At 41.2% G+C, this 25,605-nt stretch overlaps 3 protein-coding genes across 4 annotated transcripts; 1 reads left to right on the top strand and 2 right to left on the bottom strand.

The window, feature by feature from the left end:
• Positions 1–56: 56 nt before the first annotated feature.
• On the bottom strand, positions 57–6,686 carry si:dkey-92i15.4 (uncharacterized). The gene is given in 8 exon segments (XM_063879928.1): positions 57–637; positions 1,238–1,354; positions 1,447–1,702; positions 1,792–1,890; positions 2,034–2,229; positions 2,311–2,992; positions 2,995–5,061; positions 6,218–6,686. Coding segments are annotated over 7 exon segments (3,315 nt in total). The 5' UTR covers positions 4,796–5,061; positions 6,218–6,686; the 3' UTR covers positions 57–473.
• A 1,861-nt stretch (positions 6,687–8,547) lies between these two features.
• c3h1orf43 (chromosome 3 C1orf43 homolog) lies at positions 8,548–11,499 on the top strand. Of its 2 annotated transcripts, none has more exons than XM_063879127.1 (7): positions 8,548–8,718; positions 9,211–9,312; positions 9,397–9,505; positions 9,614–9,667; positions 9,756–9,922; positions 10,329–10,387; positions 10,496–11,499. In XM_063879127.1, exons 1-7 carry the CDS (start codon positions 8,656–8,658, stop codon positions 10,710–10,712), a joined length of 771 nt encoding a protein of 256 aa, XP_063735197.1. In that variant the 5' UTR covers positions 8,548–8,655; the 3' UTR covers positions 10,713–11,499. The 2 variants fall into 2 exon arrangements, with proteins under 2 accessions (XP_063735197.1, XP_063735198.1); XM_063879128.1 differs by lacking the exon at positions 8,548–8,718 and adding an exon at positions 8,755–9,014.
• A 143-nt stretch (positions 11,500–11,642) lies between these two features.
• On the bottom strand, positions 11,643–22,095 carry tuft1a (tuftelin 1a). Its single transcript, XM_063879125.1, has 12 exons — positions 21,841–22,095; positions 16,809–16,886; positions 15,732–15,833; positions 15,552–15,638; positions 15,266–15,316; positions 15,067–15,153; positions 13,921–14,031; positions 13,564–13,787; positions 13,361–13,466; positions 13,172–13,255; positions 12,912–13,006; positions 11,643–12,687 (listed from the first exon to the last, which is right to left on the bottom strand). The coding sequence occupies exons 1-12, from the start codon at positions 21,898–21,900 to the stop codon at positions 12,615–12,617; spliced, it is 1,158 nt and encodes a 385-aa protein (XP_063735195.1). The 5' UTR covers positions 21,901–22,095; the 3' UTR covers positions 11,643–12,614.
• Between the last annotated feature and the right edge of the window lie 3,510 nt (positions 22,096–25,605).

The following is a 25,605-nucleotide window of genomic DNA, read 5'->3' as shown; positions in this document are numbered from 1 at the left end:
TAAGATAATATCATCAAAACACTTTCTCCCTCTGCAGGACATAAAAGTACAATGCACATCTTTAAATTAGGATTTATTAAAAAGCAATATAAACTTTAAATGCAGGTTATTTTCACAATATACAACAAAATGCGTTTTCATTTACAGTCATAAGTCATATTTCTAGCTTTAAGGTGGCCAAAGTAACTTTTCCAAAGGTTGTTTGACTTAATAAATGTATGAGCCATCAGTGCACTTCGATTATATACAGACATATCCCAAGCCTTGAGGTAGATGTAGATAAAGTGAGAATAATACACACTTTCGACCTGGTCTTCAAGATTATATTTCCTATAGGGATTTGTATTAATAACTACAACTTACTGAATGGTTTTAATGGCTTTAGGCACAGAAAGGTATAGCCACTAATGGATGGATTTGAGCTTTGTCATCAGTCAATGAGCTTTATTGTGGACAAAGCACCCGAACAGTCTTCATGTTTGCAGATTTTTAAGAGGGCGACGAAGCACCACGTCCACAGGCCCAGGTGGCAATTTTCTGATCAAAGTCCAGGCCTCCAGGCGTCTCATCCCCACCACGCTCACACCTTCAATCTCTTCGACCTCATCACCAGGATACATCTTGTCAACAGGACCTCCTGAAGGGCAAAAGGGTGGCTTTAATGCACATGTTTGTTTACAAAGATCTTAGAAGGACGGGCAAGGAGAAAGGTAATGCGGCACGTGTATAGTATAACATAGTATAGTTTTAATGTAGAAAAGTGAATATGACAGGGTTGCTTCCAATATGTTTTATTGAGCTTGTATGAATAAAACATGTGTCTTTCTCTTTTCTGCCTATTAACAAGAATATCTGGATGAGCCAAGTAAAATACAAACATTTAAAAAGCAATTGTGACTTTATGTTTCATGACTTTTAAATGGATTTCGTTACCAATATTATTTAATAAATCCAACATTTGACAACCTTTATTCAAGAAGATGAAGAGACATATTGTCCACATGATGTTGGTCTGGGGCTTTTTCATGGTTTGGACTCTTAATTGTAACAAAACCTTACACAGTACCAAACATATTGTTGACATTTTTGTGCTTTTCAGTGTAAACATGACTTTGTTTTCCATGTTAATTGAAGTGAAGTCCATAAATGGGTCCTCTTTGTGGGGTTAATAGAGTTTAAATGGTGTTAAAATCTCTGCATTTCCTCATTGAGTGATAAATAATACTACAGTTCTCACCCTGGAAGATCTTCTGTACAGTGAGGGGTCTGTTTTCCAGGTTGGAGTCCGCACCTCCCTCCAGGCTGAAGCCCAGATCCCTGCTGTTCTTCTCCAGTCGCACACACACAAGCTGACCTGAGAGTAGCAAAAGCAGAAAAACAGATTCAATATTTTACTAAAAACTTGTAGATTATGTGGATCTTTAAAGAGTTTTGATAAAGTACGACCTCTCACCTGTCTCAGTTAACGAGTCTGTGTTGGTCCCTGAATTTTGGTTTGCCTTCCTTTCTTTTGGACACTGCTAACCTCTCCCCTCCTCAGGACCACCACCCCCATCTCCCGAGCCTTTGCTCTCCTCAGGACCCTCAGGGCTTCCCAGTGGGCATAGCCGCTCAGTGCCGTGCCGTTGATTGACAGGACCTGGTCCCCTTCCCTTATGGAGCCTTCCTGGGCTGCCACACCCGAGTGAAACACTTTGTGGACCTGAGAAGACATTGTGGTACAAATTAGGAGACTGAGAACAATGAATTGAAATATTGTTCAGGAGAAGGCAGGAAGGGGTATTTACTCACAGTGACAGGCTTGTTCTGGTCCACGCCTCCCGCCAGACTGAAGCCAAGACCCACTCCCATGTCCTTATGGAGAACCACCACCTGCACATCATCATAGTCCTGCAAAAAGGGAAGGCAGAGAGAATAACAACCATGTTAAAGTATGTCTGATTTTTAGCTTGTACTTTGCATGGTATAAATGCCGTAATTAATGGTAAGGACACGTTTGTTGGCTCAAAACCACAAAAAGTAAATGTTTGTACCTGCAGGGTGCTGTCGCCCACGCTCCTGACATCCTCCAGCAGCCTGTCAAGCTCCTCACTGGGCATCACGGACACACAGGACAGGGCCGACATGTCTGAGCTCAGGGAGGTAGTCCGACGGCTTGAAGATTGCCACTCATCGCTGTCATTCTCCGACTCGTAGTCCACTCCAGCAAAGTTACACAGGTCTGAAAGACTACAGGCAAGAAAGAAAGGAGTTATGGGTGTGATGCAAACAAACTGTAGGAGAAAATGTCAAAATATAAACATTACCCACCTGACACAGAAGCTCTTGTGATCTGACTGGCTCATGCTACTAGTGACAGTCACTGAAGACTCTCCAGAGTCTGAGTCATAGTTTGAATCCTCATCCCTCTGTGTACTTTCATCATCATCCTCATAACCATCTTCATCGTCATTCCAGACTTTAATCTTTGGGCTCAAGCCAGACACCCAAGCCTCCATGTCCAGAAACTGTTTCTTCCCATTTGGATGGGCTTTGTTGTCTGGAGAGATGAGACTGGGGAGGTCGCTGTGAGACGAACTGGCGAGGGGGTGAGGGAGAAGTCGGGAATGTCGTTCAGGAGATTTGGCTGCCACTGCGAGGACAGAAGTGCTTTCCTTTAAACTGTCTGCAATGAGATTGGGGTTTTCTGGTTGTGTGGTAGGTGAAAGAAAGGGTGAGTTATTTGGAGAGTTTGTTGGAGTCTTGTCCTCATCACTAACTGGTGAAGTAATTAGAGAGAGTGGTTTCTGCACACTGGCCGAGTTGTTGATGGATTTGGACAGTAGCGAAGACGGGCTCTCACTTGAATCTTCGGGGCTTGAAATTTTGTGGAAATCTGTCTCATCTATGTAAAAGTTTCTACCATATCCTCCATTTAGAGGGATTTCCATTCGACTTTTGAGTCTAGAATATTTCTCAAAATCGAAAGCAAAGGTATTATCTGTTTCTTTTTCTTGTTTTCACTCAAATCATTACCTTCTCTCTCTTTCCTCCCTAGTCTCAGTCCAATCTCATCAACAGATAAAGATCTGTTTGACCCGGGCTTCTTTCCTGCTCCTGCCACTTTCTCCTCAGTCTCATCACCTGCCTTCCCTCCCTCTTTCAATTCCTCCCACTTGTATCTCATCCCACCTATCGCTTTTGCAGACCTACTCTTTTTTACTCCATCATAAGCGCTGCTGAGTTGTGTTGGCACAGAAAAGGCCCGTCGTGGCATCATGACCTGTCCTGTAGCTAAATCGTGGCCCCTCTGTGTGAGGGCCTCAAACTGATTGATCTTATTTCTCACACTGGCTGCAGAGGCGGTCGACCTTTCTTGGAATCTCTTCCTCTCAATAGTTTTTATTGTGATTTCCTGTGGGTTTGACACAAATACTTCTTCATCAGTGCTGCTGCTCGTCAAAAGTGTCCTTTCTTTTGCTGAATTATGTGACTGGTTTTCCTGCTCTTCTTTCAAAGAAAATGAACTCTCTTCTTCTGGGAAAGTGTTTGGATATGAAGGTGCAGTAATTCCTGCTCCAGCCCTCGCAGCTCTTATCTCAGCTGCTGCAGAGTACCTGCTTCTCGCTCTATCCAGAGACATTGTGCTCATTTCCTCTAACCCTCTACCCCATTTAGCTCCCCCTTCCTCTGGAAACCTGACCTGGGTTGGTCCGTGCCACTGTACCCCTGACAATCTCTCCCTGGTCCTGCTTGTCCCTGCAGTAAATGAAGGATCAGAGCCTTTAGTGTCTTTTTGTGTCCAGGTGAATGATTTCCTGCTATGCACTGGACCAATGCTGCTACTCTCTCCGGATGACAGACGCCTAGGGAAGGTTCCCCCTGATGCCTTCTCATATGACCTCTGCTGTGGCGAAACAAGGGAGTCAGTAGTTGTTTCTCTGTTATGGGAGGTCAAAGGAATAGAAAACTCACTCATTTTTGCCGAATCCTCCATTTGACCAAAATTAGCTGACCCATAGAGTTTTTCTATCCGCTCCATTATACTCTGACCTCCTTTTGGCCCGATTGAAGAAGCTGTCCCTCTGACACCAATGTTAGATCCAGACAGGGACCTAATCCTAATGGGGAGAGAATTACCCCTACTGACCCTGTCCAAAGTCTCACCCATGTAACTCCCTGGCCTCCTCTCTTGATCACTGCTGGTGTCTGCAGAGATGTAGGCGTGAATTGAAGATATCACCCTGCCTCCCACACATTCAACTACAGTCCTTGTTTCATTTGAGCCCCGTTTGGTTGAAAACACAGATGTGTCAGCCTTTTTCCCCCGATCAGGGCTTGTGTCCCCTGCTCTCCAATCCAAACTCTTACTTCTACTTTGCATGTTGTGTCTCCTCAAGTCAGTCCTGCCCCGGCTTTCAGAGGAAGGGTCACAGTTTCTACTTCTGTCTGTGCCAAACTCGGTGGTAGTTTGATCTGATGTGCCATTCTGGTTCAGCTTAATAGTCCTTTTATGGTCTGATGGTTCCTTCTCCTCGCCCTGCCCTCTGACAGCGCTGCGACTCCCAGTCCTGGCTTGATAAGCAGTGACGGTGCGATCATCCTCCTGGTTTGTGCCATTTGTGCCAGAGAGAGTCCCATCCCTCCCATCGACAAAACTCTCCTTCTCCTGTTCTTGAAAACTCCTTGTTTTCCTGACACCTGGCCTGCGAGTGAGACAGTAAGAAGGAGAGCTAGCTGAGCGGACAGTGAAGCACGTTCCTGTCCTCTGTTTGTCATAATCACTCACTTGAGTAGGCAGCATGGACAGGTCCATTGTCTGAGAGTAAACAATGCTAACCTGCTGTCAAGTGCCAAATCCCAAAAAGAGAGTGGCAGAGTGAACTTGTTCAAGTAAAATCCGAGCAACTGTCTTTTAGACTCTAATCTGGATCAGTTTGATATTTCAGATAAACTGATGATTGTCTGTTTGGTGGTCGAGAAGAGATGACTCATCTGGGCTTCTCTCATTGACTTCTTGTGGTTCTGTCCCTTGGATTCTTCAACACCCCCAACATGACTTCAGAGAACAGCTCCCCTTGCCTGCAAAGCATAAAAAGTTAGACATTTTCATCCTGAGATTGCATTGTGCTGAAATGTTGTGATATGTGGATTGTGGCTGCTCTGGCTCGTCGAAATGGTCAAAAAGAAAAAAAGAGTGTTTGAGGATAGTGAACACAACATGTAACAGAGAAGAATGAAGAGGACAGTGAAGGCACAAGATATGGGAATGATAAGAAGAACAAATAGGAACAAAAGAAAAGAGCATGACAGCCAGAGAACTAAACACACTATTGTATACAAACTCCTGTAAGTTATGTCATTTGGCAACACGTCTCTACCCTGCTGACATACCCCTCACACTGACTCAATGAGCCCATTCACAGAACAGTGAGACTCAGATATAGCAATCTGTTGTACACACACATATCATTAACGGCTGTTTACACAAGCAACATACTCATGACTACCTGTCAGCGTCAGCAAAACCTGAACGAAAAACTGGAATAACTCACCAAACTGCAATCCGCCCAGAAAAAACAATGTATTAAAATGCCACAAACAGTCTCTGTGCAGCGCGTATCAGCCTCGTAGAGCCACAGGAGGACAACGACTGACTGAAACTTTGTAACAGTGGATTCAGGGGAAACGATCAGATAAGATGGACAAAGTCACTTTGATTTACATACAACTTGCTTGGGGACAGATTGTATTACTGATTGACAATGGCTCATAGGGGATATCTGAGTTCACACAACAGGCATTGTTAGTTAGCCACCAAAACCAACTTTGATCATTAATTAAGTCAGAATTAAGAGCGATCTCTCTTGACGTTGAACACAAGCAGTGTAAGCTGTTGATTTAGTGTACAAATACAACAGGACTAGCAAGCAGATAAGCAATGGCTGCATCATTGTATGAAGCTGTTTGGGTGTCAGCGTGTTACTGTGGGAGACAGTCTCCGTGGTGCTTTCCAATGAAGGTGAGTCTGAGTGTCGGTTTACAGAAACACCTGTTCAGCTAGGTCAAAGCCTCCCATCTGGGTAACCAGGCAACACTGGTCAGTTTACTTTTAACTCCGATTGAAGAGCAAGGAAGACACAAATGCACAGAGACATCAGACCAAAAAAACATACATTCACTCACATAATCAACAATTAGCGTATACATCACTCATCCACAAACACATGTGCCTTACCTTGTCTACAGATGAGTTCTTGTCCTCAGCCCTGTGTGACACGGGTTCATAATAAAGTCAGCGCTCTGTAATGACATCAGCTCAAGTCCTCTCTCTCTCTCTCTGTCTTGTGCTCCCTCTGTCAGCTTTGCATGATGTAGTGTGTACAGTGACGCAAACCTGCCGTACTGGTTTATCCTCTCGTCCTCTCTCTCTCTGTGTCTCTCTTTCTCTCTCCTCCCCCTCCCATTGTTGTTTTCTCCCTCTTTTCCTCTTCTCACAGGGTAGCATTCCTGACTGCAGTTCAATGTGTCACCGACTGAAGTGTTTAACAGGGAGTGCACACAAACACACACTCACACAGACACACACCCTACTGACACTTCAAACCTTAAACTCCCTCACACATTAGTATTTCATAGCTCAAGGGAGACAAGATGCAGTCCAGATTAATGTGGGAAACACACAAAAAACACATTTTCCAACACAGTCTTATTAAATAACCCCACCTCAAGGCAAACTTAAGTTCAGTCATCTGGGCTGAGCAGGTATCAAAATACATAATAACAGAGCACCTATAATTGGGACCAGAGACAACAAAGGGCCCAGAAATACCAGCAGGGATTAATATTGTTGAAAGTACACCTTTCGTATGACATATGCTCAACAAAACAACAGGCTACAGGAGAAAAGTGTCCGAGACAAAGGAGAAGCAGAGGAAGAAGAGAAAGAAGATTTTGTGAATTTGGTGAAATTTGAGGAGGTGAATGAGAAGTCAACAAATGTACAAAAAGCAAAAGAACAGAGATAAACACAATACATATTAAATACTAATACTTACAGTTATGGTCGTTGTGTAGACGCTCTTGTTGTAATGATTCTTTTTTGCATGCACCTGCAACTGTCTTACGTTGAGACAGAGGAAGTTGTGGTCAGCATGCTGCAACGCTGAATAAGAAACATCTAAAAGTGAGTCCGTGCCTCTCAAAAGCCAAAATAGACTGAGTGGAGACATTGATCCTAGGCCATGTCTTAGAATCCAATACGTGATAAACCATACAGACAGAGGGCTGGTAGGTCGCATGGTCTCCTCAGGACAGAGATAAGTCTGTGAGGAGGGGTAAATAGCTCCAGTTCAAATTCCCAAATGCCACCCTTGTCCCTGACAGAAGAATGGCACTTACTGTCTCCACAGGATGGATGCAAATCGCTGTTCTGCTCACACAGACACACTGGTTCTATAGATTCATTCTTTAGGGTGTACGCATCAGAAGAGAAAGGGCAATTTATGGTATTTAATCTGTGGGTCACAGTGGATATAAATAGTCTGAATGCATTCAGTGTGAAGCAATCCATTGATAAAATCCAATTCATTCTGAACGTTGTGTCTTTTTGGATTGGAACTGTCACATAAATAGGAAAGTTTGCAGCACAGCCCCTTTTTCAGGAGCCTTGAGAATTTTTAAAACTACAATTGAAAACGTATTTGTTTAGGATTGCTTTTAACTAACTGTTACTCTTAGTTTTCATTATTATCTGATTAATTGTACTCATGCAATTTTTAAAAAATCCTGTTTCTGTATCTTTTCTTATTTGTTATACATTTAATCACTTGGAAGAAAATTCCCTGAATGACCCAAAAAAAAATCAACAAGATCAACAAAATTGTGTGGGGTGGATATTACAGATATATCTTTATATTTTGCTCCTCTGTCATTGGTGTTTGGATAATTTGCAGTGATAAAAAGAAATAGCCTTATCAGACAGCAACTATATAGTGTTTAATTCTGTACAGTATTTAAATGTGTATGTACAGTATTTCATTTTACATTATTTTTTAGCACATCTTATTCTATTTTAATTGTTTTATTCTTGTGTGTCCATTTATGTTGCATTGTTGAAGCAGCCTGAGACTTTTTTTTTTCATTGCCACAACTACACTAGCTACTATGCATGTGACAATAAAGCCTTTTGAATCTTGACTCTTTGAACAACGTAAAGATACAGTTACAAGTAAAGGCAGTAACGTAGGCAAGTAAGTAGAGACAAGGAGAACTAAAAATTGCTTTCACTTAAACTGAAGGCTAGTTTAGAACATGGAATGGTATTCCCTACCAGTGTTGTTGTTTGTTTGCAGGGCAGGCCGTCGGCAGCAGATGGCAGAAGAGGCCGTGGAAATGTCTGCCATGACGTCAGTCCTGCCCGCCCGTACCTGTCACCTGACCAATGCGGAAGTCAACAAACCGGCCAGCGAAATGTAAAAAAGCACTTTACTTCAACTACTTCCCTGTTTTGTGTCTTGCGTTTAATGTTAGCTTCGTGTGCTTTATTGGGTTAGGGTTAGGGTTAGGTTGATTGACACTGAATGGCTTTCAAGTGTTGGACGCACTCTCCGTCATTTAGCGAGCGGTAACTAAAGTTATTTTTAGTTTATTGCAGTTTAAACGCACCGCTTTAAGATGCGGAGTGACACTCTCCTCTCCAGCGTTAACGTGGTGCTTGTTATGGCCTATGGTAGTCTGGTGAGTGTGTTTCTCTTTGTATTTGTGTTATTTTCTTACCCAGATCAGGTGTATGTTAACTCTCGCGATGACAAGCCTGTTAGCGTACCATTTAAAATTGCTTTGGAGTCATTTTCACTAGAGAGTTTCTGAAAAGCTTATTATTTCAAAGAGTCAAACTGAAATTATTTTCACCATGAAACACAAAAATATGTCCCTTAATTGGACAGAGTTCAAAATCCTATTTTTACAACGCACACACAGCCATTGGAATGTAACTAAGTACATTTACTAAGGTACTTTAACTAAGTACAAAGGTGAGAACCTTTTACTTTACGTGAGTATTTCTATCTCCTGCAACGTTTTGCTTTTACTCCACTACATCTATGGGGGATATATTTACTTTCTACTGAACAACACACATTTTTCTATATATGTTATGATCCACAGGCTTTCTGCTGAGTATGCTCAAAAAGGAAGTACAAATAAACTGAACCCCTGCCTTTTTTCTAGGTGTTTGTTTTGCTCTTCATCTTTGTCAAAAGGCAAATTGTGCGATTTGCCATGAAGTCTCGGAGAGGACCGCATGTTCCCCTGGGCCACAATGCTCCCAAGGTAAGAAACACAATGAAACTGAAGTCTGTTGATGTGCATTGTTTTCTGTTCAAATATGATGGGTGTTTTTTGTCTGTGCTGTAGGAGCTGAGACAAGAAATTGAAGCCAGACTTTGCCAGGTCCAGAAAATCCAGTTTGAGCCTCGTCTGCTGTCCCCAGATGACGACCGGCTAAAGCACATAAAAAAGTCTGGTAAGAGGCATGCACGCAACAACACACACTCATATATACTAGTCCTTAGACTATCTGTATGAGTAGTTTTGATCTAAGTGTACAGAATAATATGTGTGTCTGTTGTAGGTTCTCATAACTTCCTGTACAGGATGAAAGCACTGGATGCCATCAGAGACACTGGTAAGCTTTGCTGTCAACGATCTGGTAACAGTCTGGTTTTGTTGTCAAGACAAACTGTTACAATACTACCGGCACTTTCTGTCAACAGATCTACCTTTCCGTGAACTCGGCGGCACATCAACCGCTGTGACGGGTAAAAGACTACGAACGTGGCTTCTGCAGCTACGAAAATCCCAGTGCATGTTTCAAAACAGCCTGAGCTCGCTCATCGACACAGTGCTGGATGGATACAACAAAGCCCGTCACGGGGCAGAGGTCAGTGTCTCTCTGTCCGTTTGTGAGAAGAGTTTACACCTCTTAAAACACATCATGACAACATTGTATGTTACAATGCAGTTACAGCAAATACAGACAAATGTATGTCTTTAATTAATTCATAGTATGCAGAATATCTCTGAGTTTGATGTACAAAACAAGACATTTTAAGACATCAAATTGGACAAACAAATTGCGAAATATATTTTTCACTATTTTTTACACCAAACATTTAATAATGTTTATTGTTGTACATGATTACATGATAGCTGTTTTATGTTCTACTGACACAATTGTTATAAATGTATATTATCCTTATTATTAAAATGCTTTTCCTATTTCCCATATAGTCCCTCGCTGTCAAATGTACGGATGTCTTATCTTTTTACCCATTTTTTGTCTGTAGGCTTTTGGTGAAGCAGAATTTTTGAAATACCAGGAAGCTCTGACTGAGCTGGCCTCTGTGTGAGTAAACACAACCTCTCCTCACAGTTCACCCTCACTTTTATGCTAATCCCACTGTGGAATGTTAATCTATCATTGTGTCAATCGGTTTCTTTTTTCCTGTTTCAGCGTCAAGTCTCGCAGCAGCAGCAGCACTCCGAGCCAGTACCACCAGTCGGCCGCCAAAGACCTCATCGGCACCACCGAGCCATTGAGCCCTTCCTCCTCCCCCACCCAAACCACCTACCTCACATCGTCAATGCAGCAGCGCAGCAAGCGACCCAGACACTTCCTGGAGCTGAAGAACTTCAAAGACAACTACAACACTCTGGACAGTTCATTCTGAAAATCTTTGACACGCGTCTGAGAGAAAGGTCAAGGACGATGTAGAGCTTCCTGTGATTAAAGTGCCTACAGACAGAGTGAAATGAAAACAACACTGCCTTCATATACTAACACATATCGCCTAATTCATAGTATAATGCACTTAAAACTGCTCTACCTGGTGTTAGCTTATGCATATATCCTGTATTAATGCATGTACAAGTGTTATAATTAGGTAGAAAATGACTATAGTAAGTAACTATGGTAAGTAGGGTTGATTTGACCAAAACAACACTGGAGCTCTCGGGCTATGCAATGGCACAAGACAATCAGTATTTATTTCACAATTATAAAGGCCAATGCAGAATTGTTATAATTAAGCAACTGCATTTAAAGGTTAACAATGTTTGTAGAGAAAACCCAGTGTTAATAGTTGAAAAACACACACTGTTTATGTCACTTATGTTTACATCTATGTATGTCTCTACGCTGTTTGCCATTTTTAGCCTTAAACATGTTTTACAGAAGCCATACTTGATTTAATGAATTGTGATTAAGTGCTCTTAACATTAAATCAGTTCTCTCAGCGGAATGTAATTAAACTGTTTCCCATTATGCAATTATAATGTAGCATCAGGGGAGGTCTCTTTTTTAAAGAAAAAAAGGTTGACTGGCCCCCAGATGTCTGAAATGTTTTAGAATTTGCTTATCAGGGGTACATTCAGGTGAATAAATGTTTTCTGTGTTGCTTATTTTTTAAGTTGCCAATCCGAATTAAAACATTGACATACAGTCAAAATGTTGTAAAAGTGTTTCAATATTATGAATGTTATGAACAGTGATCAACACAATAAGGTAATGTATAGTTAGCGTCCAGCAGAGGGCGCTCCTTTCATGGTTGTCTACATTTAATTCCTAGGATGCCTGATTTCAGTGAGAAGACAAAAGATGCTTTGTATTATTTACAGTAATTTATTGTGAAAGTCACAAACACAGATAATAGATTAGAATGTACTTCATAGAAAACCCTCCTACTACACAATCTGTCTAGAGGTTTTATTTTATATCAATAAATACAAAGGAGAAAGCTGTTAGTAAGATACAATTTGAAATCACATTATTATTATTATTATTATTATTATTATTATTAATAAGTGCAAAACAAGGTGACTGTTTACAAAATGATAGGGAACTGAAATGCTTTAAAAGAAATATGTAGAATGACAATTCCTTCTCACAGTTTCATGAAATTGTTAGGGTCTTAAAACACTCTTACATTTTCAGAAAACATCAGAGTGTGTTGACCTTATATAAATTATAGACAATATTTACATGTTTAGAGCATTATACCAATCACTGAGGGAAGTGAATGGAGTCATGGATGAGTGACGAGTAAAAGGACACAGGATGTAGATCATCTGGTAATTGATTTCAACAGAAAACATTTAGCTTAGTTAGCTATGTTGCTACATCACTACATGATTTACAATATCATAACTGACTTTGGCAAAAGGTCCGCCAACCCGCACATTTCTGTTATGATACAACAAGGTCAAGTTGTCATCTCAAAGGTTATAAAAGCGATCACAACAGCGCAGCATAAGGAAACACTTGCACAAGGTACGCAGTATCGCATGTAAAACTTCAAATGCACGTCAGCTGAACAAGTATGCTTAATGCATCTACGTTATAGCTCACATTCACACATCATGCACAGACAAATTGTGGTGCGCACAGTTTCCTTCAAAGAGTGTTTCTGGTTTTAGTAGAAGTGCTGATGTAGTTACAGTCCAGGAAGCTGAACTCCTACATCCCGACTGTAGACGAGATCAGATGTGGTCTGCCGTAGAGATGCTGCTTGGTTTCAGTCTGCATTGAAACGGTGTTGTGGTCAAATACCGTGACTTTCCTCTGCATGGTTACTTCATGACCTGATCTCGATGACCTTGATGAAAGGCAAAGGTTTGTTGGAGGAGTTGGAAGGCTTGATTGGTTTACTGAGGGGAAAGGAAAAAGATAAATGAGTTGATTGTATACGAGAACAGCATAAACACAAGTCATCGGTGTACGACTAGAACAGGTGAATATTTTAGTTTGTGTTTGCATGTACTGTATTTTGGGACCCGTTTCATCAAATCTGCATAATTAAATACAAAATGCATAGGACTTGCTAATGTTTGCTGGTGAAAGAAATATATAGAGGAAGGGCAAAATAAGTTACCTGTAGACGATTTGGGGGTTGCGCTCTGATGAAAGGTGGGAATTGGACCTTTGTCCTCCCATGAAGTAATCCATCTGGTCCTGCATCTCTCGGTTCTGCACACAGCCGGAGGTCAGAGGTCAGTTCACAGAACACCAATAAGACAAATAACATATGTGGCAACACAACCTAAAACCCTCTTGCAATATGCTAATCCTGACTCTTCCGACTCGGAATTCCACTGAAAAGCCATACAAAAATAGACAAAAACCATCCCTCACCTCAGCCTCCAAGAAAGCCACTTTCTCTTCCAGCTCTTTGATCACGCGGTCCCTCTCCTGGATCAGCATGCGGGAGTTCTGGAGCTGAAGACCAAAAAACAAACAGTCAAACAGTCAGTAAATCCTGCACAAATATTAGCATGGAGACAATGTGTTTGCTTTGGTTAATCTCACACATGTGTGCCTCACCTGTTCAATCATGTGTCTGACTTTCCTTTGCTGGCTCTTCAGCATGTCATCCAGATGGTGGATCTTTTCTTTGAGAATTGCCAACTCCCTCTCCAGCTGCTCAGTCCTAAAAATACACTCAGAGTTAAAACACCCTATTCTGTGATTTGATTGGCACTGACTGATAAATGCTCTTATCTGATAATGTGTCTGAGTGAACTGACCTCTGCCCGCCTTTCTGGCCTTCCTCTCTGATTTTGCGCAGTTCATGGAGTTCCTCCTCGCGGCTGTTCATCTCCTCCCGCAGTGTGGCGCTCTCATGCGCCATCCCTCCCAGCAACCGTTGCAGCTCATCTATGCGCATGTCTTTCCTCTCGCTGTCTTCTTCTGTGCTCTTCAACTTGTCCTCCTCCTCGCTCAGACGCTCCCTCAGCCTGCTACTCTCTGCCTGGATGACAAAGGGGGAAACGGCGGATGCTTATTATTTAAGTGTTAAAGGTCATTTCAGTGCATCAGATATACAGTACTTTATATTTTGTGATGCATAATGATTGTGGAATAGCTCTGTGGACGTGTGTTACCTGCAGCCTCTCTTTGTCCTCTTGGTGTTTCTTTTCTGCTTCCTGTAACTGAGCATACAAGCGCTTACTGACCTCCCTCAGCTTGGCTCTCTCTGCTTCTTCCTCTGCTTCCTGAAAGGGAAAGGATCAAGTGTTAGATTAGCAGATAGATATGTCCTGATATGTCCAAGGAGTAACTATCTCTATGCCACCTGGCAGAGCTTGCATCAGAGATGAATCTGTTAAATACTGACTTAGTGGGGGTTAAATATAGAAATTATTTAGATTATTTTGCCACATTGAGACCAGATTTCCACCTCCATGTTAAAGGGTTCTTTTCTGTTAATCAGTGTCAAAAAAGTCACACCTACTAGGATCTGATTTTGTAAAACAATAACACACTAACCCTTTATATTCATCCGTTTTGTACACAGGCCATCAAGCTAAAAACGACAATGTTACTATGGATTGATACATAGATCCTTTCCTGATATCATTCAAAATCTTCTTTTCATTTCGGTGGAGCACAGTGTGCTTGGCTGTCAACAGGCGTGTCAGTGTGCGTCATTGGATCAGGTGGATCACAACAAGCCTTTCCCTCCTACTTCTGCATCGCTTCTGTGAGCGCACCACGGCGTGAGTCACATAAATACTATAATTGACACAAAAACTATTCAACCAAACGCAGTGATGTCAGCTTTTGTTTGTGGTTGTATAAAACACAACTGACACGCAGATAGTGGTGGACGCTAAAAGTATGTGGCTCAAAACACAGCAACAAAAAAAGGAGAGGTATCCGTGGAATGCTGGGAACAATGGGGAGGGCCCGACACAACTACACAGAGAGGAGAGGAACAGTGTGTGCTGGGAAGGCTTCCTCTGACACGTTTTCCTACACCCCGGGGTGCTATAAGCATAGTCTCAGTTAGGCTGTCATTTTAACACATTTCTCCCTCCCATATCTGTTCCCGTTTAGTCTCTGTTCAACTTTATACCTCCTTCTACGTCTTCTGTGTGCCTTTGGGAGGGGATTGCTTTACAGGCATCGCACAAACAAGAACACATTGTCCAGAGGAAAACAGAGTAGCTGTTTTAATGATATAATGCAAGGTTTGATATGCTCATTGCTCACACACATATTGAGTGTTTACAACTTTGAATGCTCACCTGTGCCTCAGCTTTAGCCTCTTCTTTTGGGGCAGACAGGGTGCTCCTTCTGAAGGGAAGACCAACTTTCCACCCATTTGTGAGCGGCTGGAAAGAGAAAAAGGGGAAGTCAGCAACTAAAGAGTGAAAGACTATTGAGGAAATGCCATTAAGCACACAGGAAGCAAGGTTAATAATGGTGAGGGCAAAATAAACCTACCTTGTTTTTGGTTGCCATCTGCTCCCTCAGCGTCTTCAGGCAATACCTCACCTACATTAAATACAGACATATTGTGAGTTACTGACATGTATTTATTAGTTAGGTTTTAACAGGTATGTGTTTAACACAAGGTTTTTATCAACAGAGAGATATCGTCTGGAAACGAGGAGGAATTTACATGATGCAAATTATTACATAATACACAAGGCAGGGTAGAGAGACTGTAGTGATAGTGTGTGTTTAAAATGTGCGTCAGAGCTACAGTAGACACTGTCCAGGCACTGACCTCCTGTATCTGTGAAACTTCATCTGACAGCATCTTGAGGCTCTGCTGGTGTTTCTGCTGCTCCTGTTTGCGGGCCTCTAGATAAACCTGGGACAGGGATAGACAGGCACGGATGATTAACAATGAAACTCCACGACGAATGAATCACACATATCATTTGTTTCTTTATAAAACACCCACCTTGATAACCTCCACCTGCTCCTCTTTGAATTTGACCGGTTCAGGATTCAGAGATGTCCTGTCAGTGGGCGGCTGCACCCGCGCATAAGCTCTTCCGATTGGCTGCAGATTAGAGAGAAGAGGAGTTAACAATGTGGCAAGCACAGGGTTGCATGAGGATGGGTGTGATACATTTCCACACATCATCAGCAAACAGATGTTAAGTCACGGTGCTTTGCTGACGCTAGAGTAAGAGTTGGAACGTGTTTAGGATCAATATTGCAACACAACATTTAAAAAGAAAGCCAAGAGTACTTCTGTTGAAATGCCATTATGATACACGCCATCTGTGTCTTTTCTGGTGCAGGGAGTATTCCTGTGTGACTGAGTCTCTATTATCCAAAGGCAGAAACATTCAGCTGTCGTCAGTTTGGAGACAAACCCATAAACATCTGCTTTTCTTTTGAAGTATTATTCAGTTTTGGTCCCAGCCATAAGTAGAGACAGCAGGTCGGGAGATAGAAACAAAACTGCTGCTCTGGATATCTAGATATTTTATATCTAACTTTTACATTGGATTTGGGAGAACAATGGTTGCCTTGGCACTTGTCTTGACATTTTGTTTGGCAGCTGTGGCATTTTACAAGCAGTTTGTGTCTCTGTCAGAGTGTGTGTGGGAATGTGCCGTGATAATGATTAAGTGTGAATGTACGCTACGGTAGCTCTGAGGTAATTCTGCAGTATTTTTTGATAGAGAGATTGACTGTCTGAACTTTCAAATCCAAATATGGTGTGAATCATGATCATCTTTGCCTTAAAAGAAGATAGAGCTACGTTTTTTTCCCTTATGTCGTAGAACAAACTAGACAAATTGGATGCATTAAGGTTGAAAAGTAAATTCAAATGCATAGTTACAGCATAATAAATATATCTATTATCTAAGTATCCAAACCATGCATCTAAAACAGTGATGAATGTTTTTCTATTGCAACAATCCTATATCTCCTACAGTTCTGATTTCCAGGACTTATTCTGTTCTCTACATTGGCGTTACAGCCCAGGTTATAGTCTAAGTTTTCAGGTGCAGGAAGTTCTTACCTTGTCCCTGTGCTGCTCCGTTCTCTGTTCTGCCTGCCTCTGGTCGTGCAGTATGAGTCGCAGTCTCCTGCACCCCTCCTGAAAAAAGCAACGAAGAAGGGACAAGATGAAGTGAATCCACAAGGAGACCGTTATGTTTTAGAGAGACTGTTGAGGACTATTTTGAGGAGAGTGGGGAAAAGAGGAGGAGAGACTGAGTCATACTCAGAGTCAGAAACAGAGGAGGGAGAGAGTAACCAGTAAGAGAGGGAGGGGAGTACAACGAGCATCAGAGAGAAACCAAAAGTTTGAGACAGCTGCACAGAGACAGATTGTTTGAATTAAATTGTGTGCTATGGACGTCAGAGGGACTTTAGGCGGAAACTCTCCAGGCGCTCACAGCCAATTGGAAGCAGAGGCTTGATTTCTGGGAAAGTGGGCAGAAAATGTAATGTCAAGCCAGACAGAACATTTCCATGGCAACAAAATCCTCACAGTAGCGATAAACTGCCTGGCACGCCAATAATTTCACTGGGAGGAGCAAGTCAGAGACACAACAATGCACAGATGGCTTCAAAAAGCAAAACACAACAACTCCACAGTTTTCCTTTTAGTTAAAGGAGATGTGGCTTTAAACAGGAAAGGGATGTGACTGTGTGTGTCCTGCAGGGAACCCCCTAATAAGTGAAACCCAGTGAGTGTGGGTAAGTGTGTGTACGTGAGGGAGGAGGTCAGAGACATTACGTAACTCATTCCAGGCCAACACATCTTGTTCTGTTTATCTTCCCGTATAAATGTACTGTGTCCACCTGGTTATTAAACTCATGTCAACTCTGAGACAGAAAAGGCAAAGAAGAAATGGCTGCCGTGTGCGTGTGTGTGTGTGTGTGTGTGTGTGTGTGTGTGTGTGTGTGTGTGTGTGTGTGTGTGTGTGTGTGTGTTCTTTTCTGACCTTTAATAGACTAAACAATCAAATTAACCGTGGAAAAATATGTGAATTGCATCTTTCTACAAAGGCAACTGTTTGCAGTTTACAGTAAGGTTCAAAGTGACTAGTGTGTTTTTTTCTCTTCTGTATACATCACGTCTGATATGCAGGATACCCCGGCCTGGATGTTAGCCAGAGAAGGACAATCAACTTGGCTGTGTTGTGTAAAGCAGTGATAAGGGCAGTGAGAGGTTATAAAAGGAAAAAGATCATGCGTTTTCTCGACTACAGAAGACCTTTATGATTAGCTTGTTATCTGTTGAGGTATAGCAAAAGAAAAAAATGGAGAGGGACGAATATTACTGAAAGCCTCAACAAGAAAAGAAAAAAAGTCAGAGAAAATAGCCTAATAGTATGTAACAAATGAAAGCAAAAAATTCCCCCTTGTTCAACATCCATTCCTCTCAGATTACACACACCTGAAAGCTTTGACACGGGGATGGGGGGGAAGGAAAGCGACGAGGCAGGGAAAAGAGAGAACAGTGTGAGGGTTGTTGAGAAGGAATCCATCATTATACAACCTCTCTGGATCTTTAGACAACAAGACAAAGACTCCGCTAATCCTCTCTCTGCCAGCCACTATTGACATGCTACTCTCTGCCCATTTGCTCTTTTATAAATCACACACACAAATGCCATCTATACTACTTTCAAGACAACCTGTAATACTAGACTTCCCGGGACCACAGACAAAGGCACCAGTTGAATGTGTTCATGGAGGGTGACGTATGGATGCATGCATGCGGAAAAACACACACAAATTTAAACACAACAGCTCAAAGTACACAGTACCTTAACAACAGGGCAGAAACCAGAAACTAAGCTCACACACAGCATCCAAACTGCTGGGTGCTGGACAATGAGCACAAAAGACCACAGGGTACGGCAGGGCAGAAAGGATTAAAGGGTATGAAGACGCTTTCTGTTTTTGAGGCCTGTAGTTCATGCTGCGCAATGACGGACTACCAGGTCAGTTGCTGATAAACAGACAGAGCTGCTTAATTTGGTTGAAAAAAATAAATGTTCTTTAGAGCTCGCTGCCTTCAGTTTCAAACAGAACGTGATGTTCAGATTTCTGAACTCATGCAGGGATCTTGGAATTAAACAGTAAAACGTATTTTGCCTGCAGGTGTTGTACCTACTGTACATACCACAACTAGATTCCACAGGTGTTTCCTTCATCGTGCATTAAATCACTCTTTCCTTTCATGAGCTGCTTTCCCACAGCTGCTGCACTGTGCCACTTTTGTCTTCTGTCCAACTCCTTAATAAACCTTGGCCTATGAGGAAACAAGTGTGAGACTGAGGCTAATGTTCAGGCTGCAGGTATCAAGTGACCATACAAAACCTGAGTTGTATTACCTTACTCATACAAGGAATTACACTAAACACACATTTGTTTTTGCACAGGCTATCCTGATTAGCATAATTTCCCTCCTCGGTACATCATCTTTGTTTAAAGTTCTCATAATACAAAGTAAGCTGATGAACAGGAATTTTTCAGGAGAAAAACTTCAAAGTTATGCCTAAGATCAGGAAATATTTGATCAAAGGAAAAGCAAACAAGAATGAAAAAGTAGTTTTTTAGTCTTGTTCCCACAACAGTGAATGGTGTTGTTGCCTGTCTGAATGCCAGGCTGTGCCCTATGGTCAGGCAGCAGTCAGGTCAAACTTAAGTGTTAAGTCAAAGGCTAAAAGGGAAGATGCAAGTTGAGGTCTGAAGTAAAGCGCTTGGAGGTTTGCGTGTGTGCGTGTGTATTACTACCATGTGATGAATATGAACAGGTAAACGCTAAGATCTGAGTCATGAAGTGAGAGCTGCCATCAGAACAGGCACATACTATAATTACAACAGTCATCTTTCCATCCATAATGATCTTCTCTTGCTCTGTGTTGCGTGTGAACCAAGTGTGAACTTGCATTTTACGATCGTTCCTTTACATTGATGCATCTCCTATATGTCATGTCTGGCTCATTCCCAGCAAGTAACGTCACACACTCCTGACTGAGACGGTGTCTGGGGATGAGGAAAGGCAGCAGGAATGTGTGAGGTCACACGACATGGGGAAACTAAACGTCTGGGGGGAAAGATGTGACATTATTCAAAAAGTGCACAAGCAGAAAAAAATCTTCTCAATTCAACATTTTTTTAGGGAGGCATTGTGTCAGAATATTTAAAGGATTTTCAAATAAAAGCTGAATATTTTCCACTATTAAAGTTAGATTTTGTTTCAAAGCCAGGCCTGGATGTCCCTTCTAAAGGAGAAGCAGCGTTTAGCTTTTATGCTCCCACTATCTGGAATAAACTCCCAGAATCCTGCAGGTCGGCTACAACTCTTGTTATTTTTAAAACCAGACTGAAATCCTTTTACCGCTGCTGTTCATATGTCACGCTTAAGTGTGGTTTTTATTAATGTTTTTCACACCTGTTTGGTTTATCCCACTATCTTTATCATTCTTAATGCCTGTTTTTAAATGCCATTTTCATAATGTGTTTCTACTGCATTTGCTTTTCAATGTTGTCTATTTTGTTTTGTAAAGCTGTTTGAACTGCTGTGTGCTGAAAGGTGCTATATAAATAAACGTGCCTCGCCTTGCCTTCTGTTTTATACATCATCTCAATTCCAGGAAGCACACAAACCACCCACTAAAGTCCCTGTCATTGCTACATCAGGCACATCCTGTGATCTCTCCCTGATAAACAGTAAAGGGGTATTTTTGTTAATAAGTCATTATAAAGAATGTGACGCTGAGAGGTAAAATATCTTAGTTTAATCTGACGTTAATAACCCTATCAGATATGTAAATAACTGAAGGTGGGTGACTATTTGACTATTGGATTTCACTTTGATAAAGATGTCTCTTTCCACATAGAGCTCATGCAAATGCACTTTCAGTCACATGTTGAAACGAACCTTATGATAGATAACACAGAAGCTGAACAAATGTGGAGTTTCATAAACTGGTTTATGAAACATTCCTCAAAACTAATAATCAGTTATCACACGCTTGATCAACCAAGCGAGTGAGTGGAGCTGCCCTTTGTACACTCTGACAACTCTGACCTCTTTACACAGTTACAAAACACTAACTGTTATTTTAAGTCTCGACCATTGAGACCCATGTCAATATGCTATCACTGTACGCTCTCATCATACTATTTAATTTAACATAACCATGGTGAGGACTGTTTACTGTAATGCCTTTTTATAGATAATTCTCTGATGAGTTTAGTGGCTTTTCTGACATTCTGTTTTTTTGCTGACAGGGTTTGTGCTCAGCGGGAGGCTGCTGATAAGGTGGAAGTGTCATGTTACTCAGCAACCTCATAATATTCAGGGCAGGTTAACAGTTTGCTTATTCAGCCGAGGTAAATGATTAAACCTCTGCAGCCACAGGGTGCCAATAAAACCCTTCCACTATAGGTGATACAGGCATCAATAGTGGTCACTTATTTACAATGCAAGTATCAGAAGTCTGTGCCACAAAGGCAAGGAAGTGTGAAGTGTAATCCTCTTTAAGGAAACTCCTCATGCACAGGTGGCGCACATACTGCACAGGCAAAGTGTGTACAGGTCTACTCTTCACACTGTCACAAATGCAACTGTAAGCCCCTGAATGATGTGGGAAGAAGGCACCTGTGACAGATTCTGAGCTGATGCCTTTATATGTTTGTAAGGAGAACATGTGCTGGGGGGTTAGGGGATAATACTTTAATCACAACAAAGCAAGAGGCTAAATAGTTAATACACCACTTAGAGGGGGAGAAGCCCGAAGATCTGTAAGAAAACCAGCCTCTGATAAAGTCTACCCAACTGAGCAGGGTCGTGTAAAGGAAACAGAAAGCAAGAAAAAGAAACCGAAAAGTATTTTGAGTGAAAAAAAGATCCAACAGATCCAAATGTGGGCAAAAAAAAGCAATGAAGCTTTTACCATGCGATTTGTTGTTGATTCGTAAATGTCTTATTGTACCACAATGCACCCATAGAGAAGTACACGACGGTCTAATTTATCATCATCTGTACCATAAAATACCCAAAACAAGCATAAAAGGAGTTAACTCACCGCATGATCTTGATTTCTGATGTCCTCAAAAGTACACAAACTTCTCGACATTCCGTTCATTTTTGATTTAAGTAAATACCACTCAAACAATAAATTAATAAATAAATACAGTTAAACTAAATAAATCTGCATTAGATAGAACAACTTCCCGGTGAGTGTCTCCAATGGTCCACAGTAGCTGCTGCACTTCTCAGTGTTCTGCCCGGTGTTTTCATGTGTTCAAGCTCCCTCCCCTCGCTGCACATTGTTAAAACTTTTCTCACCACGTCACTGTGGGGGGGTGGGGGATGGCCACAGGAACAACCCGCCCACTAACACACCGAGACAACCAAAAAGGGAAATAGGGAAGCAGGGAACATGTAAGGGGCAGGGTCTGGCAAATGTACCTGCTGCAACAACTTGTGGATCAACAACGTCAATGGTTTTTACATCATAGTGCTGGTATTTCTTTTGGGCTGAAAAGGTGCAGTGCTTTCAAGCTGTGACACACTAAGTTGAAGATAGTCAGCACCTGCTAAATGCTGCACGCAACACTGCTCAGTTGACCAAGACATTATTAATTCAGAAGCTTTAACCCCTGAATGAACTGGTTGAGGTGGCTGCTATCACTTTACAAAGCAATGGAAAACACGTGATTGAACTCAGAGATTAAAAGCAATTTAAGTGTGTTTTATAGAGACAATATTTCTGTAATTCACTTTTTCTTGTCAACAGAATATTTGTTAAATATAATATATTTAACAAATTAAAGTAATTGCATTTTTTCACCATTTCCTTAAATACTTACATGTGTTTTTTATTAATTAATAATGGGATAACTTACGATAAACAACACAATGAACATCATGCTGTTGTTTTTATACATAATAATAATAAGTAGCCTTATTGTGTGGTTTGTGTAGCACAGGCGGTTCCTAAATATATTTTCCCTCAAGTTGTCCACTGTAAACTATTGTAACCCAGGTACTATCACATGTTTTGTAATCCTTTATCTTTTTATTTAAAGTATTTATATAGCATCAATATTACGCATGGTCAAACAAAAAATCCAAGAGAAGAGCGTTGTCAGCTTAGAAAATAAATGGGCTGACAAAGCACAAGTAACACAGTGAGTGTCCCTGATGGCGTTCAGCTGATTCCAGCAGCAGCTGATCCAGGCTGGGTCAGACCTTAAATTGGATAAAGACTTTAATGGCATTAATGGCTGTTAGCTACTGCAGGTTGTAGCAAACAACAGCTCACGGTGGCATTCAAGGGATGACACTAAGTTAATTTGAGCCAGCAAGAAACACAGCACACACAGAAAGAATGTGCAGAAGAAGACAAATGTGGCTATTGCATTCACTGGACACCATCAAAAACTGTTAATGTTTTCCCAAAGGGCAGAGGGTACTTAATAAGTGAATTTTTCAAGATATCTATTAACACAAATAGGTTACTAACCAAGAATGTGGTTAACTTCTACAACAGACCAGTTGTTATTTTTTAATGGCTGATTTATCGTTTGGAATGGGACCATCCCACATGCAACAAACACACCTAACACTTACTACAGTATCATCATGTGTCTCTGAAACTAATCCACAATATGAGTCACAACAATGTGTTTACATCACACAGTCGACCACACTCAGACAGACTGATCCACAGATCAGACAGTTATGAAGGTCTCTGTGTTTACATACATCCACGGCTGAGACTAAACCCTGTGAGTCAGACTCCTGTTCACTCTGCCTGTGTTCTGCATGCAATGGACTTCTTAACCTGTGCCATAGGAGCACAGCTTGAGTTATAATATATAGTTAATAAATTAGTGACACTTAATCTGAATATGCCATCTATAGGACCCTGTTGAAGTACGCATATAGATATCCCAGTGTGCGCTGATGGTTTTAAAACCAAATGAATAAAGAATAAGTCCTTTCACAGCGGCCATTCTGCACACGTCATAGCATGGTAAACACAGGTGTAGTTAATATAATTAATTATGGTCCAGTTCTATTTACGGTGTCACAGCTATTCATGTGAGCCAGCACGGACAATACAACCTCACCCACTTGAAACTGGATCGAAATTGATGTTAATAATTATTCCTGTGTTTGCAACCTTTGCAATACATCGTCACACTGAAAATATTGTTTGAAAAGGAGTCAGTATTGGTTTGTAGAAAACCACAAGAAATTATAAGTACTCCTCCAACACCTGATATAAGTTGTGATCCATTTGAATAACATTTGAGCATGTTGTTGTTTCATTTTTTTGTTACTGTTATTGTTATTTGCCATTTTAATTATGTCACGTTTACATTATATGTAGATTTAATTCTCAAGTTTCACACAGTTCTTGTCCATAGAAACAAATAGAACGTCTTTGATTTCACTTTAATGGAAACACATTGGCATTATGTCCTTCCCTCATAAGTGGAAATGGCAACAATTTTGTAGAAAGCCGTTATTTAAAAATACATCTTTGCTGTTGTTAGTCACCAAAAGGAACACAATTGCTGAATGAACTATTATTTAAATGAAATGTTGAGACCACAAAAAATGTTAAACCAAGTTGGATCATCTGAGACAACGGTGCAGGAGAGTGACTAATAAGGCAGAAAAGCTCATATTTTAGATACAGGAGAACAGATGGTCAAGGGTTAAACGTGCACTATGGTGACACATTCTATGTGGTCATACAAAGTGGCTGCTAATGGAACACATCGATGACACTATAACCATAGTATATTTCTCAATACCAAAGGCCTGACCAGTTCGAGCGGTTGAACACAAGATATATTTATAGAACCGACCACTCCTTATGTTTTCATCAGTTAAACTTTCTACCATTAGAGCAAAAACAATTAATACACATTGCTCTTGTTTGTGTGTGTGAACTAGCTCAATACAATCCAAGCCTAAAAGACTTGTTTTCCCACACACATGGAGGCAGATGGAAATCAACGTAAGTTGGGGTTGCTTTATTTCAGAGCAACCACATGTAATAGCAAACACAACGCGATTTCAAAACACAACACACCCAGCTCTTGGCAAATCAACTCTCAGGTTTGAATAATCTTGGAAACCTGGAATGTTATGCAGGCCCCCTTCGCACCCATGGAAAGTATGTTCCCTCATTATTGATAGTCGAACAAAACAGGTAGGTGTACCCAAACATGTTGGCACTGTACAGGTTTGGTCACTCTGGATGGGAGTGTAGTATCAGGGAAGCAGGATCTGGTTCTACAGCGTATATTGAAGGCTGGAATCCATGCCATTGTAATTGTTCCAAGTAAATTATTTCAAGATGAATATCCAACAACTAGGGGAGGTAAAACAAAAAGCTTTTGAAGTTCAATCACACAATAGCACCATGGGTGGTACAGTCTCAAAATCAGCCAGATTTGTTTACTTCTCAGACCCAGGCGTCCCTGTTCTGTCTTTAAATAATAAAACAACATTTGGTTTGGTGTACCAATGCGCCAAACAGGAAGTAAACTCGTAAATAACCAAAGGTGGTTGTGAAGTTACCCTCCAGGGTGCTGACTTTTATCGTTGTTGTAAATGTAGGAAAAACAAATGCCTAAAACCATAAAAATATTTTTGGCGTGACACATAAAGGCTCAGATTTATTTCTGCTTTTTCAGACATTTATAGATGATTTGGATCAACAGTTGCGGCGCTGTCAGAAGATGATCCTCATTGCATAATTCAAGCTACAAATAACAGAAATTGTTATTTGTCTGAAATCTATCAAGGGTGTGGTATGAGGGCTGTT

Source organism: Eleginops maclovinus, chromosome 3 (genome assembly GCF_036324505.1).
Source record: "Eleginops maclovinus isolate JMC-PN-2008 ecotype Puerto Natales chromosome 3, JC_Emac_rtc_rv5, whole genome shotgun sequence".
Lineage (NCBI taxonomy): Eukaryota > Metazoa > Chordata > Actinopteri > Perciformes > Eleginopidae > Eleginops > Eleginops maclovinus.
Note: the sequence above shows the minus strand (reverse complement) of the source record. Positions and strands in the feature narration are given on the sequence as shown.